At 39.8% G+C, this 15,116-nt stretch overlaps 1 protein-coding gene across 1 annotated transcript; it reads left to right on the top strand.

Moving 5' to 3' along the window:
- The first annotated feature begins 3,079 nt into the window (after window positions 1-3,079).
- On the top strand, window positions 3,080-14,868 carry LOC311280912 (adhesion G-protein coupled receptor G2-like). The gene is made up of 8 exons (XM_084393436.1): window positions 3,080-3,271; window positions 3,393-3,429; window positions 3,517-3,617; window positions 3,704-3,831; window positions 6,611-6,876; window positions 7,307-7,397; window positions 13,315-13,598; window positions 13,848-14,868. Exons 1-8 carry the CDS (start codon window positions 3,209-3,211, stop codon window positions 14,030-14,032), a joined length of 1,155 nt encoding a protein of 384 aa, XP_084249562.1. The 5' UTR covers window positions 3,080-3,208; the 3' UTR covers window positions 14,033-14,868.
- Window positions 14,869-15,116: the final 248 nt, after the last annotated feature.

The following is a 15,116-nucleotide window of genomic DNA, read 5'->3' as shown; positions in this document are numbered from 1 at the left end:
AACAACACTGAATGGACGTGTGTGACCGGCAATAACAGTGGAACCAGTGCTTCTGAAGAGGAAGAAAGCAGCACGTACATTATGCGTTTAAACACTGAATGGATGTGTGTGACCAGCAATAACAGTGGAACCAGTGCTTCTTCTGAAGAGGAAGAAAGCAGCACGTACATTATGCGTTTAAACACTGAATGGATGTGTGTGACCCGCAATAACAGTGGAACCAGTGCTTCTGAAGAGGAAGAAAGCAGCACGTACACAACCAGTGCTTCTTCTGAAGAGGATGAAAGCAGCAGGTACACAACCAGTGCTTCTGAAGAGGAAGAAAGCAGCACGTACACAACCAGTGCTTCTTCTGAAAAGGAAGAAAGCAGCACGTACACAACCAGTGCTTCTTCTGTAAAGGATGAAAGCAGCACGTACACAACCAGTGCTTCAGAAATATACAATAAACATTGGGCTGGTTTAGAAGACAAGGATGGAAATGTTGATTCCTCAAAAGCCTCGTAAGTGTGTGTTTGCCAGTGACTTCAAGTAACTCTATTACAGAATGCCAAGTGACTAAACTGGTTTTGCAGAGACGTCTTGGATTATTTGGATACTCTAATGGAGCAGATGGAAAAAAACAATACAAGGGATGCAAGGCTTGTCGTAGGGAAGGCTATTGGTGTTCTCCAAATACAAGCCAAGAACACAGAAACCAAAGATACATGCTACTCTTCAGATCAGAAAATGATCAGCGTAAGGCCTGAAAAAGATTACAATGTCCACCTGGGCTAGGATTCCTGATTTATCAATGTTGTTAATTCATCTTTACACAGGTGGCTGATTGTCAAAGTATCCTGAGTAGGAACTTGTCCTGGTCTGTAAAGATTTCCAAGGAGGCCTTTAATAAATCACGTTTGGAAAACAACGGAACTGCGTTTCTTGGAGTTCTACGGTTCAACAATATGGGAGATAAGGTACTTGCAATAAATTTTTTTTTTTTATTATTCTTTGTTTGAGCATTTTAAGGAATGTTTAAGGGATATTTGTAATTGTAAAAAATTTTTATTTGACATGTATGCACAGCTCTTTACCACAGTGACACAAATCTGCTGTATAAATCTTTTATCTTTTATTAATCATATCCACTTGTTATAATGCTAAATTATTTTTGTATCGTATGAATTGTTGTTTGAAAAAAGCTGAAGATTCTATTTCTAAACATAACATTTTTGTGTCCGAATGAAAATAGACATTTTTCTGTGAACTATTCTTTTAAAGTGCCCCTATTATGCTATTTTAAAGTTTCATAATGTTGTTTTTGCAGTCTCCTACAAAGTTTTTTCCATGCATCAAAGATCAAAAAACACTTTCATTTTCTCATAATATACATTCCACATCACCACATTTTTCAATGATTATCAAACGACTCGTCAGATGAATCAGTCTCTCTAAATCCCTCCTTTCCGCGAGATGCTCTGCTCTGATTGGCCAGACGGCCCAGTCTGTTGTGATTGGTCTATCGCTTACAGCGCGTGTCAGAAGCTAAACTCCCATAACTGAACTTCAGCTTCCTCAGTCCTCAGCGATTTTATACACGGTAAAGACAGTAACGATGACCTCAATTTTAGCATATCATTGGAATATCATTGGAAGAACGAGTTATTCAACCCGATCCTCCATCGCAAGGACGACGTGAGCAGGACGTTTCTCAGTGATGCGCTACTCAGTTTGAGGTACATTATGAGATCAGCATTAACAAGATTATGTCCATCAACAAACCCATGTGTATATTTCTAATTTATTGCGGTGCACATTTGGGAACTGTATCGATAACGGTGCATTCGTTAGCCGAGCTCTAACGTGAATGACTGATGTAACATTGTAAAACAACTCTTGCTCCATCCTTTAGCCTATCTTTACTCAAAAACAACAGATAATCTGCATTAATAGACAGTTTAAGGCAGTGGTTCTCAAAGTGTGGGACGCGCCCCCTAGGGGGGGCCCAAGGTTACTGCAGGGGGGGCCCAAGGTTACTGCAGGGGGGGTCCAAGGTTACTGCAGGGGGGGTCCAAGGTTACTGCGGGGGGGGGGGCCCAAGGTTACTGCAAGGGGGGTCCAAGGTTACTGCAGGGGGGGTCCAAGGTTACTGCGGGGGGGGCCCAAGGTTACTGCAGGGGGGGTCCAAGGTTACTGCAGGGGGGGTCCAAGGTTACTGCAGGGGGGGGTCCAAGGTTACTGCAGGTGGGGCCCAAGGTTACTGCAGGGGGGGGCGCGGGAGATCAGCAGAAAAAAAAAAAGAAGAAAAAAAAAAACAGCCACTTCATTATTACGGCGTTCAAGTGCGTGAAAGCGGTTAGCGCTCTGCCTTTATAAAGCGGCAACGAACGGCAATTACACTGAATCGTTCTTCTTCAGACTGTTGGAACAAGTCCAACATAGAAGTTGCTAGCCCTAGAAAAACACCTCTTCAGCGGACCGAATCACAAGCTGCTATTGTGAACGCACCACTCCGCTGCTGTGCGCGTTCCGGTGAGAAGACCAACAAGAAGCTGAGCTCGTGAGGCACTCTCTAAAGCTGCTATATATTAGTGCTTTTATATAGTGTCCATCCAAAGCATCACTTAACTATTTAAATGTTGTTGTTTATTTAAATTAAAAGTTCAAGTTCTGGTCTATTATTCTCTCTTACTGTTATGATTCAATGACATGACAAATTGAAACTATTCCTGTTTTTCATTACACGTTTTTCAATGTAAAAAAATCTTTCCGCTTTTTTATATATATATATATATATATATATATATATATATATATATATATATATATATATATATATATATATATATATATATATATATATATAAAAAATGTATAAATATTTATAACATTTTTCAAAGGTTTAAAGGGGGGCGCAACCAAAAACATTTGAGAACCACTGGTTTAAGGTAATAGTGGCCCACAAAAGCTTAGCAGAAGTATTTCAGTAAGACAGTAATAACGTGAGTCACTTTCAACTTCAAAGTTTTGCAGAACGTTTACATTCACAAACAGCTAGGCCTATATTACACAATGCATGAAAGGGAATATTCGAAATATCATAAAAGGGGCACTTCAAGATTCAAGCTTCTTGATCTATTGTTTTCACACTTTTATGTTTGATTTGCTTTATGTATGTTTTCTAATTTAGGATCGAACTTTGAATAATGAGGTTTATGGAATAACGATGAGGGCCAATATCTCCAACCTTACCAACAATATTGAAATGTTCTTTACACATAAAGATCTGGTAATGAAGGTTTTTTTTTTTTTTTGCAAAACTATTATTATTATTATTATTATTATTATTATGATGATGATGATGACCTGACACTGTGAAATCAAAATAATAATCAAACATGTTCTTACAGGTCAGGAATGCGTCCTGCAAATCTTGGGGTGGCAACGGTAAATTTACTTATGGATCTATTGATCAGTTCCCATCAACAAACCTAATTATAATATTTTTAATTACGCACTGTTTTTCCTTCTAAGGAAATCTAACATGGTCGACGTCCGGATGTGAGACAGTAAAAATCAACAATAACACCATAAAGTGCTCATGTTCACATCTGACGTTCTTTGCAGTGCTGATGGTGAGAAGCTTCTCAGTTTCGTTTAAAGACCCCATGAAATCAATATCAGAGTCTTTTGGTTCACATATATTTCTCTGATCTCTCAGTCTCCTCCAGATATAAATGCAAACAGCACAGCGCCGTATGTGGAATCATTGAGCTTCATCACTTCTATCGGCTGTGGCATCTCCATGTTTTTTCAGGCCGTCACTCTGTTCATGCATTTCCTGTTACGGTAGAGTCTCTTAATGTTTAACACCTAGTTTGTGCTATTAGTGCTTCAAGTATTGAAGTTCAAAGTTTTTGGACCTGTTGCATTTAGGGATACACCGACATGAACATTTTGGCCGAAACCGATAATTCTTTATATTTGAAAGCTGATAACCGATATATTGACCGATAAATCTAAATCCTAATTCTGATATAATTTAAGAGCCTGATTATAAAAACAAAAGGCTAACCATTAAAAGTCATTTACATAAATCATATAAATTACAATAGCCTAGTTTGAACCACTGTAAGATTCCTTGCCTTTTTTTAATTTTAGACTCCTATGGCCAACTTTCGTTATAAAAAAAAAAGAAAAAGAAAATTGGTAACACTTTACAATAAGGTTTCATTTTGTTAGCATTAGTTAATGAACTAATAATGAATGAACAATACAACTGCAGGATTTATTCATCTTAGTTAATGTTAAATCTCAACATTTTCTAAGACATTTTTAAGATGCAAAGTTGTATCGGTTAGCATTATTTAATGCAGTATGAACTTATATTTTAATAACTAACATTAACAAAGGTTATCGCTCTGTTTGTTCATGTTAGTTAATGCGTTAACAAATGAGACTGTTTTAAAGTGTTACCAAAGAAATCTATTTCCTAACGAAATAAACAAATAAAATACCCAAATAATGCAAACAAGGAATTGGATATCTGATATTTGGGTCGAATTTGAATACTTCAAACTAGATCTCGCAGCGATGTTATTTAGATGCTTTAAACTAGATCTCGCTGCGATGTTATTAATATGGCAAATTCAAATGCTTTCTCACAGGATATCCCATCGCTTTGTATGAACGATGTCACGTGATCGAGATCGGCCCTGTTCTTCTAAGATTGCGCTTTTCTGTTGGTCCAAGCTGATAAACGGTCCGCGCTGCGCAGCTCAAACAAGAAGCGTGGTTTCGTTCCACTTTCATTTTCCATTTGATGTTTCTCATATGCAACTGGAAAGGCAGCTCTAATGAGTTTGGCAATGTGGTGGAGGCAACAATGCGACCTCTAAAATAAATTGTGGCACCGGCAGGAAAAAAGGTTGCAGTCTGAAGCCCTGACGTACTAAAACCAAGCGGCAACATTCTAATCTGAAAAATGAAGCCTACCCGGAAGTGCGAAAAACTGCAATACATCGAAAATCCGCTAGAGGGAGGTCCCAAAAGGGAGCAAATGTCCATAGACCCCATGTTAAAATGTCAGTTTTCACAGAATAAATTCATGTTTTTACAGGTTGGTCCCATGGACTTTTATTGTATTTTTCGATAGCTTCCGAGTGCCTGACAACTGTGAGGGGGGTGAATTTTTTTCTAACTCGTTAGTTTAGATCGTATTTAGATATAAAATGTATGACAAATAAGGGCGTGGTTAACTTTGATTGACAGCTTGATTGACAGCTTAGGTTGCGCCAAGGAGAATGTCAAAATAAGAAGCGCCATTTTTGAACAGTTGAAATATAAATACTACTGTTTCTGTATCATGAAATGTAGTTTTAAGAGTTTTTCCAGGCGAGAATGTAGTTGTTTAAAGCTCAAATCTGTGGTTTATTTAAAGATTTATGAAAATTTTATCCAGTTGTGAGATCCAGACGATCACCGGGCGCTCGGCGCTCATGTACCCCGCCTGGTACAGTCTTTCCTCGGCTAGTCGTTCTGACGTTTGCCGCGGACTCTGGCGTCTCTGTAGTGGTTAAACATGAGATATAATTCGTCTTGTCTATATCTAATGGGCGATTTTTGGTCTCGTGAATCTATAATTTGTTCCCTGGGCAATCGTTTTGGCTGTGGGGAAGTTTCATAACTTTATAAGCTATTTAACTTTACCGTTGTATGGTTAGACTAGAGCGCTGACTTTGTATGTTTGACTGAATTGTTTGCTTTATTTGAATAGCTTCTTGTACCTTTTACTTATACTTTTATAATGGCTAATATTGATAAAACTGAAATTTAACAAAAAGAGACTGGGTTGAGTTTTGTCATTTTAAATTTGAATACAACGAAGATGATCTGTAATGTTGTTTACTGCTAAATCTGTTGTTTAGTACTAATGCACATATTGCCTGGACCATATTAAAATGTTTAATATTTTTATATTATATTTAAAACGAAAAGAGGCAGGTTTGTGTTTTATATTTTGTTTTTTTATGAATAGGCAAACGTTATGTGCAGTGAATATAATCAATACGTGTTGCCTGAACCACATTTGTGTGGCTATAATGTTTAAGATTTCTTTTTGTGTGGCTATAATGTTTAAGATTTCTTTAAATGAAAACGAAAAGAGTTAGTATGGTGTTTTATAACATATTTCGTTGCCTAAAATATACACAGAGATAACCGGAGTAGCAAAGCGAGCTGAGTGACGCGTGCAGAAGGTGGGCGGGGTTAGGATTTCCCAAGATTTTCCAAGATGGCGCCGCCCATACCCCCCATAATTGGCTTCAAAACCGTTCTTCAGAAAGTCTATGGGTGACGTCACAGACGCTTTGTCCATATTTTTTACAGTCTATGACTAAAACACAGGCACACAAAGAATTCACAACATTCTTTTACAGTCGTGTTCTCATTATAATTTGATGTAGCCTATATGACAGATTTGTGCTGCATGCTACACTTATCAGGTTTATGATGTTAAAATGTAAAACTGAGCATTTATCGGCCGATAACGATATGGTGGCTCCTCTTTTGGATAAAAGCATCTGCTAAATGCATGTTACAAATACAGGTTGTTTTTATATTCGAACAGGAAAGCCAGATCAAACCAGGCCACAAAGATCTTGATGAACATGTTTGTGGCTTTACTTCTCCTGAATTTATCCTTTTTGTCAAACGAGAGTGTCGCCAACACAGGAGACAAGGCTGCGTGTGTCTTCATAGCGCTGCTCATGCATTACTCCATGCTGACTACATTCACCTGGTTCTTCATTCAAGCTCTTCATATGTACTTATGGCTCATCAGACAGAACGTCACCATCACAAACTACATGAGGAAGATCACAGTGTTCGGCTGGAGTGAGTTATATGAACAAAACACGTTATACTTTTGCCTTAAGAAATAAAACCTTTTAAAACAAAAACCAGCAAGTCAGACTGTAAAATCAAGTTCACCCGAAAAAGAATATAGCCTAGGCCTATATTGTGCATAAGTCTTATGAACTACTGTCATGATACTTTTATGTTTTTGACCTTTACTTCAGCAGCTTGTCTTCATTAATTGTCTCTATCAGTGGTATTTTCATATGAATTTTAGTAATTTTAGTAAAATCAAGTTAATCAAGTTAAATTAAATTAAATGAATATAAGAAATGTTGCCTTGGCAACTAGCTGAAATAAAATGCTTTTTTAATATTTTATTTTCAGTTAAAGTTTATTTTATTTCAAGTAATGGAAATGTTTCAATGTTTTAGTTTTAGTTACCTATAATAACCCTGATCTCTTTCAGCGTTTCCGGCTCCGATAGTCGTAGCTGTTGTTTCAATAGGAGGATATAAAACACGGATCATAAACACAACGTCTGGAAAAAACACACAAATGTAAGTTGTTCTGATGTCATAAATGCATAAATTAATAAAACTTAAAGTGCCCCTATTATGGAACTTTAACCTCTTGACCTCGTATACATTTACTATATAAAATACTATCTTAAAATATTAAGAATGATAAATTACATCATTTGAAATTTCTAAGGGTTTATGGTCAATTTATGGTGTCTGTTTTACGATATAGATGCTCCAGCAACAGTAATACTGTAATTTGTGTCAGGAGTGCAAATGACAACACGCAAAATCAAAACGGGACTTCATACCTATGTTTATGAATTAGCGATCGCGAGATGAATCCAATCCATCACACTTGGGTAAAATGTCCATGGGTAAAGTGTCCATTGAAAAACATCCAACAGCACTTTTTGTCCACCAAAGCGTTAAATCCGTGAAATATTGATATATTGTCCATTGTTTACATCAGAGTTCGCCTGAACAATGTGCTCTCCATCATCATTCTTCTATAAATTATTTATAATATCCAAGCAGTACTGTCAGATCTTGTGACATCTCTTGAGAGGCATATTCTCAAGCCATTGTCATCCATCCATCCATCCATCTTCTTCCGCTTATCCGGGGCCGGGTCGCAGGGGGCAGCAGTCTAAGCAGAGATGCCCAGACTTCCCTCTCCCTAGACACTTCCTCCAGCTCTTCCGGGGGGATACCGAGGCGTTGCCAGGCCAGCCGGGAGACATAATCCTAGGTCTTCCCCGGTGGGACGCGCCTGGAACACCTCCCCGGGAAGGCGTCCAGGAGGCATCCGGAACAGATGCCCGAGCCACCAGCAGCTCTACTCTGAGCTCCTCCCGAGTGACCGAGCTCCTCACCCTATCTCTAAGGGAGCGCCCAGCCACCCTGCAGAGACAGCTCATTTCGGCCGCCTGTATCCGGGATCTGGTCCTTTCGGTCATGACCCACAGCTCATGACCATAGGTGAGAGTAGGAACGTAGATTGACCGGTAAATCGAGAGCTTCGCCTCGCAGCTCAGCTCCTTCACCACAACAGACCTGTACATCGACCACATTACTGCAGAAGCTGCACCGATCCATCTGTCAATCTCCCTTTCCATCCTTCCCTCAAAACCGCACTGTTCCTCCTGAATCCGAGGTTCTACTATCGGCCGAATTCTCATTTCCAGTACCCTGGCATAGACTTTCCCGGGCAGGCTGAGAAATGTGATCCCCCTGTAGTTGGAACACACCCTCCGGTCCCCCTTCTTAAAAAGAGGGACCACCACCCTGGTTTGCCAGCAAAGAGGTATTGTCGCTGACCGCCACGCGATGATGCAGAGTCGTGTCAGCCAAGACAGCCCCACAACATCCAGAGACTTGAGGTACTCAGGGCGTATCTCATCCACCCCCGGCGCCTTGCCACCGAGGAGCTTCTTGACTACCTTGGTGACTTCAGCTTAGGTGATGGACGAGTCCACCTCCGAGCCCTCGGCCTTTGCTTACTCAATGTAAGATGTGTCGGTGGGATCGAGGAGATCCTCGAAATAGTCCTTCCACCGTCCGACGATATCCCCAGTTGAGGTCAACAGTCGCCCACCTCCACTGTAAACAGTGTTAATAGGACACTGCTTCCCCCTGAAGCGCCGGACGATCTCTTCGAGGCCAACCGATAATCCTTCTCCATGGCATCATCGAACTCTTCCCAGGCCCGATTTTTTGCCTCCACAACCACCCGGGCTGCCGTCCGCTTGGCCTGCCGGTACCCCGTCAGCTGCCTCAGGAGTCCCACAAGCCAACTATGCCTGATAGGACTCCTTCAACTTGACAGTATCCCTTACTTCCAGTGTCCACCAGCGGGTTCGGGGATTGCCGCCACAACAGGCACCGGAGACCTTACAGCCACAGCTCCAAACTGCCGTGACGACAATGGAGGTGGAGAACATGGTCCACTCGGACTCAATATCTCCAGACTCCCTCGAGATCCGGTCGAAGCTCCGCCGGAGGTGGGAGTTGAAGATCTCTCTGACAGGGGACTTGGCCAAACGTTCCCAACAGACCCTCACAGTACGTTTGGGTCTGCTGAGTCGGTCCGGCTTCCTCCCCCGCCATCGGATCTAACTCACCACCAGATGGTGATCAGTTGACAGCTCCGCCTCTCTCTTTACCCGAGTGTCCAAGACATACGGCCGGAGGTCGGATGAAATGACCCCAAAGTCGATCATCGACCTCTGGCCTAGGGGGTCTTGGTGCCACGTGCACTGATGGACACCCTTATGCTTGAACATAGTATTCTTTATGGACAAGCTGTAACTAGCACAGAAGTCCAATAACAGAACACCGCTCGGGTTCAGATCAGAGGGGCCGTTCCTCCTAATCATGCCAATCTAGGTGTCACTGTCACTGCCCACTTGGGCGTTGAAGTCCCCCAGTAGAACGACGGAGTCCCCAGTCGGAGCACTTTCCAGCACCCCTCCCAGAGACCCCAAGAGGGCCAGGTACTCTGCATTGCCGTTCGGCCCGTAGGCACACACGACAATGAGAGACCTGTTCCCAACCCGAAGGCGCAGGGAAGCAACGAGCGAGCGATGTGACGTTCCACGTCCCTAAAGCCAGTTTCTGTGTCCAGAGATCGGGATGTTGGGGCCCCCGCCTTCGGCTGCCGCCCGATCCACTATGCACCGGCCCCTTACGGTCCCTCCTGCAGGTGGTGAGCCCACGGGAGGGCGGGCCATTGTAGTAAAATTTTGATGGACAAAACTTTTAGCCAATGCCAAGACGATTCCAACAACATGTGAGCTGTTTACCTTACGCATGTGCACAACAGTACAGATGTACAGTACAGATTTCATTTGCTTGAAAAACAAATCCTCGTGACCAAAAACATTTTATTTCCCTCAAGAGGATGTGTTATGCCGAGTTCACACCGCACGATTTTCAAAGTAGTCGGGTCACTGTTCTTTTCACACTGCACGACTATCTGGGGTATCATTCAGTTGCTGCTGTGTTCACTGCATGATGGATCAGCGACAGGTTTCACAACGCATGACTTTACAATAGGAAGAATCGCAAACTACGTTTCACAACCAAAAACACGAGAAGTGATTAGGAAATAACGCAAGATCACACATGCATGAGACCGAAATTGTTATTTAAAATGAATGCCTGCAAGAAGATTGCGATCCAAATTGTCTGTGCGCTGACTTGCAGGGAAAAGGAGAAAAAAATTATTATGCAGGAGGAAATGGTTGGGGAGACGAGAGCAAGGAGTGTGTGTTCTGCAAAGAGAGTTGGGGGTAAATAAATTATTTTGCATTGTGCTGCTATTGCTGCTGGTCAAGCAAATGTTTGTGCTTTGTTTCTGTTTGATATAATTGTAAATATATCTATTAAAATACTGATATTCTGGTCTATAACTCCTCCCCCGAACATCCTGCTGTCCTGTTTCTTGCTCTCTCATTGGCTGTCGGTCATCGCTGATGTAGTTTTCAGTCAGAACACATTCACACAGCAGTATTTTGAATCGCCGACAGGTCCAGATATTCAGCATGCCGAATATTTCACGGGCGGCAGACGGACTCGTCGGCGATTCTCTGAAATCGCGTCTTTGATAATTCACACTGCGTGATTGTCACTCGCGTGAACGAGCACCGATTTGCCTATGATTTCGGGCATTTGTCGGCGATCTCACAGAACCTGTCGGCGAGCGAAAATCTGGCCTAAAATCGTTCAGTGTGAACTCGGCATTAGAGAAGAAGCGAGGAGAAGAAAGATTTGGAGAGTGAAGTCAGCGGCAGAATCAGCAATGCTTGTTCTCTCATTCTGTAGACACCACTATCGGAATATGTATGCAATATCAATATCTATTGAGACAGTCGATTGTTTTGGGAGACATTCATTTGTCTGAATGATTGGCCATCATTGCAATAATAGTTCATGTATAGCCTCCAAACGATTGCTTTTGGAGCCCGACTGCTGTTTGAATAGACCATAAATTTAGCGATTGCTTACGAAGGCCTAGTGATGTAGCATCTGTTTATATGTCTGGACTAGGGATGGCCCGATACCGATACTGGCATCGGGGATCGGGCCGATACTGTCCTCATATACTCGTACTCATAAAAATTTGCCGATACCACGTACACTTTGCGAACACATCCCTTTAAACAGACATCAGTGGAAAGTTTATTCAGTCGGATGTCAATGGCAAAGAAAATAAAATGAGCCATGTAGCTTATTATTAAGTTTAACTGACGAGAGAGAGAGAGAGAGAGAGAGAGAGAGAGAGAGAGAGAGAGAGAGAGAGAGAGCGCACTTCTGTTGAATGCTCTTGATTGCTGATCGTTCACTCAAGCACATGTTATTTGGATGAAAACTAAATAGTATGTGTAAGTAAAGTAAAACATGAACTGTTACCTGATTTAAGTATAACGAGTGGTTCCCTACATTATTACAGGATGTGTGCAGGTCAAGAAGTTCCATGAATGCAAAACCAGCATCTCAGCGTGCGAATACTGAATTAAATTGTCTTTCACGTCTTGCACTTGTACGGACGAATTCACACAAAATTATGTAATAACGCCCGTCTTGGCGAGTATCCTATAGTAAACAAAGTGGGTTATATCTCAAATGAACGTAGCCATGTTCAAATGCGGTCCGTGCACTCGGTCTTAAAGGGGCAGCAGTTTGATAAACCTGCTTCTGTGTTTTAATGTTAATCAAACAAAGGACAAAGAAATACTCACTGCTCTTGACTAAATAGGCTACCCTTTTCAACTTTACAAAAATATCTATAGATCTATATAATTTATACAGTAATGAATATGCTTTTTTTCACATTTGATTACTTTATTCAAATTTCTGTACCTGTTAGATCTACCCGAAAAACTCTAAAAACACTGTTTATTTCATTTGTATCAGGACATCCCTAGTCTGGACACGACAATCAACGGCTGGCAATCAACGTACTTTCCATGTATGGAGACAAAAACTGACTTTAAAGACTGTAAAAGTGCTTTTTTGTATACAGCTAATTTTGTGTGAATTTAGTAATGAATGCAGTAAAAATCGTGTGCACGATTTAAATTCTCCAACTTTTAACATCATGAAATCATTTTTTATTATTTAAAAAATAAAGAAATGGTTTATACATATGTGGTAACTGTAACTGTAAAAGCTTTCTCTAGCCCTCAGATGATTTTCTTACCGAGGGGCACTTTGGAGCTCCAAGTGGCCATTCTCGAAAAAGGCACTAGTCAGAGAAAAAAACTTGCAGGAACCTCATTTTTTGTTATATCATCCTCAAACATAAAACATAACTTGAAACATAACTTCTTTAGACTTGTGGCTTTGGGCCCATTGTATTTCTAGCTGTCGCAGGCATCTTTATTATTTAATTATGATAAAAATATGTTATGCACAAAACATTTTCATTCCATTATACTCCAGCTTGTCTAACTTTAAAAAAATATATATATTTTTGTACTTGTATTGTTTTTGAATAAAGCTCCATTTGTCTTCTTTCAAATGATATAACAACTAAGCTAATACTCCAAATAGTTTAGGAAAGACAACCATTTGAGTTCAAGCATGTCATTTTCCTGTTTTGGGCTCAAAAGGGGGGTCCGAATCGAGAGGTTAATAAGTCATTGTGAATTGATTGGGTTTAGTTGCTGTGTTTCAGCGCATTATGGAAAGAGCATGAGTTACACATTCTGACTAACACGCATCTGAGGCGGCATTGGTGACACACATGGTATTAGTCGATTAATTGATTGTTAATTTAAACGATGATCGTTTGTGGGAATTTGCGTAAATTGACATCAGCTCTATTACACACTGCATGAACTATTCCAACAAACAGCTCTATTACGCACTGCATGAACGGTAATATCTGAATAAGCATAATAGGGGCACTTTAAGTGTCTTCTGATTATATTTCACTCTCTTCTAACTATAGGTGCTGGATTACAGATCCTTTAATTCACTACATAGTGAACATTGGCTACTACACTTTAGTCTTCATCTTCACAACTGGAATCTTCATCATGATCGTCACTAAGATTGTCCAATCCCGACACATAAGAGCGCCTGACGGCAAGAGAAAGATGTTCAGAAAGCAGCTCATGATGGTGTTGAGTTTGTTCCTGCTCTTCGGCCTGACGTGGGCTGTGGCGTTCTTCAGTTATGGACCGATGCTCATTCCCTCATATTACATCTTCACTGTGTTGAACTCATTTCAGGGTGAGAAACAAATCACATTCATCATTACATTTGGTTTAATAGAAAGCTATTTTTCCAACAGATTTCAGCAAATTATTTGAATTCATGAGTGATTTTTAATTGATTTTCAAAATATAGAATTAATTATAATGTTATAATTGGAGTTGATATTTTATGTGTTACAGTTTAAAAAAAAATTATGTAAGCGACTTAAAATCTGTGAAATGTATTTGAGGAAATTATTTTCTCAGATTTTTTTTTTTTTTTCAGGGTTTTTCTTCTTCCTGTATTACTACCACATTCACAAAGACATAGAAGGTCATTTCTCTGATGATCCAGAAACGCCCGGCTCCACCACAACCATCATTCAATCCAGAGTAAATGATCTGGAAAATGTTTATAATGAACTTAATTCAGAAATAGAAGTAGAAGGTCAGAATACTAGTCATGTTTAATAATAATCTCTGTCTAATATGTTGTACGGTGACGGTGAGGGGATGTAGGCCTAATAACTCATAATGGGATCATAAGTGGGATTATTAGCTTTTAAGACATTTTAAACTAAACTAAAGTTAATTTAACATGTACATGAACTTTACAAGTTTTTTTCTCGTATTGTAAGTTCAGGGTAACTGTAACGCTAGATATGAAATATATTGTTTGACTGAATTTTGAATGTTTAAATTTGAATGTCATTATTTCTTGGTGTAGTTGTAAAGATGTCAAGTAAAAATAATTTTGTTTCAAATAATTATAATGCAGTTTTCATCTAGACTTTTGCTTTAAGCCTGAAGGCTAAACAAAAGTGAAAATTACATTGTTTCTTATACAGTGCATTAATATGATAATCTTTACTCTTGCCTCCATAAGGGCATGAATTTGTGCATTGTTCAATATTTTGACTTAGTCTTTCTACATATAGACCTAAATATATTAGTGGTATGCTACTATATGTTTCTTATTACAGGTTTTGTTTTCAATAGTTCTGTATTTGATCTGCATTTATGATAGTGATATAGGCTTGTGTAACACTAGAGGGCGCTGTGAGATTGTGCAGTGTAACTCACAGTGTCTGAGGCTGGAGTTGAAGATGTGAATGAGATAATCTATAATCGACTCTGTGTGACGTAGTTGCAATTACAACCAGCTATTGACTCAATACTTGTGATTCACAGTGACTAATTCACAGTGACTAGTACACTTTCTCTATCTAGTTGAATGAGTTGAGCCTTCCACCTTTTGATGACACGTTTTTTGATGACAAAAAAATAAATGCTATTCTTTTGAACTCATTTATCTCATTTGAATTTATCAAAGAATCCTGAAAAAAACATGCATTATATTTTCCACAAAAATATGACACAACAAAACCGTTTTTAACATTGATAATAATCATAAATGTTTCTTGAGCATCAAATCATCATATTATAATGATTTCCAAAGGATCATGTGACACTGAAGACTGGAGTAATGATGCTGAAAATTCAGCTTTCATCACAGGAATAAACACTTACATTTTACAAGATATTCATGTAGAAA

Source organism: Rutilus rutilus (genome assembly GCF_951802725.1).
Source record: "Rutilus rutilus genome assembly, chromosome: 21".
Lineage (NCBI taxonomy): Eukaryota > Metazoa > Chordata > Actinopteri > Cypriniformes > Leuciscidae > Rutilus > Rutilus rutilus.
Note: the sequence above shows the minus strand (reverse complement) of the source record. Positions and strands in the feature narration are given on the sequence as shown.

Coding starts and splice junctions, on each gene's coding strand:
- LOC311280912 (XM_084393436.1), top strand. CDS start 3,209: ATGAGGGCCAATATCTCCAACCTTACCAACAATATTGAAATGTTCTTT. Junction 3,430..3,516: donor CAAATCTTGGGGTGGCAACG/GTAAATTTACTT, acceptor TTTCCTTCTAAG/GAAATCTAACATGGTCGACG. Junction 13,599..13,847: donor TGTGTTGAACTCATTTCAGG/GTGAGAAACAAA, acceptor TTTTTTTTTCAG/GGTTTTTCTTCTTCCTGTAT.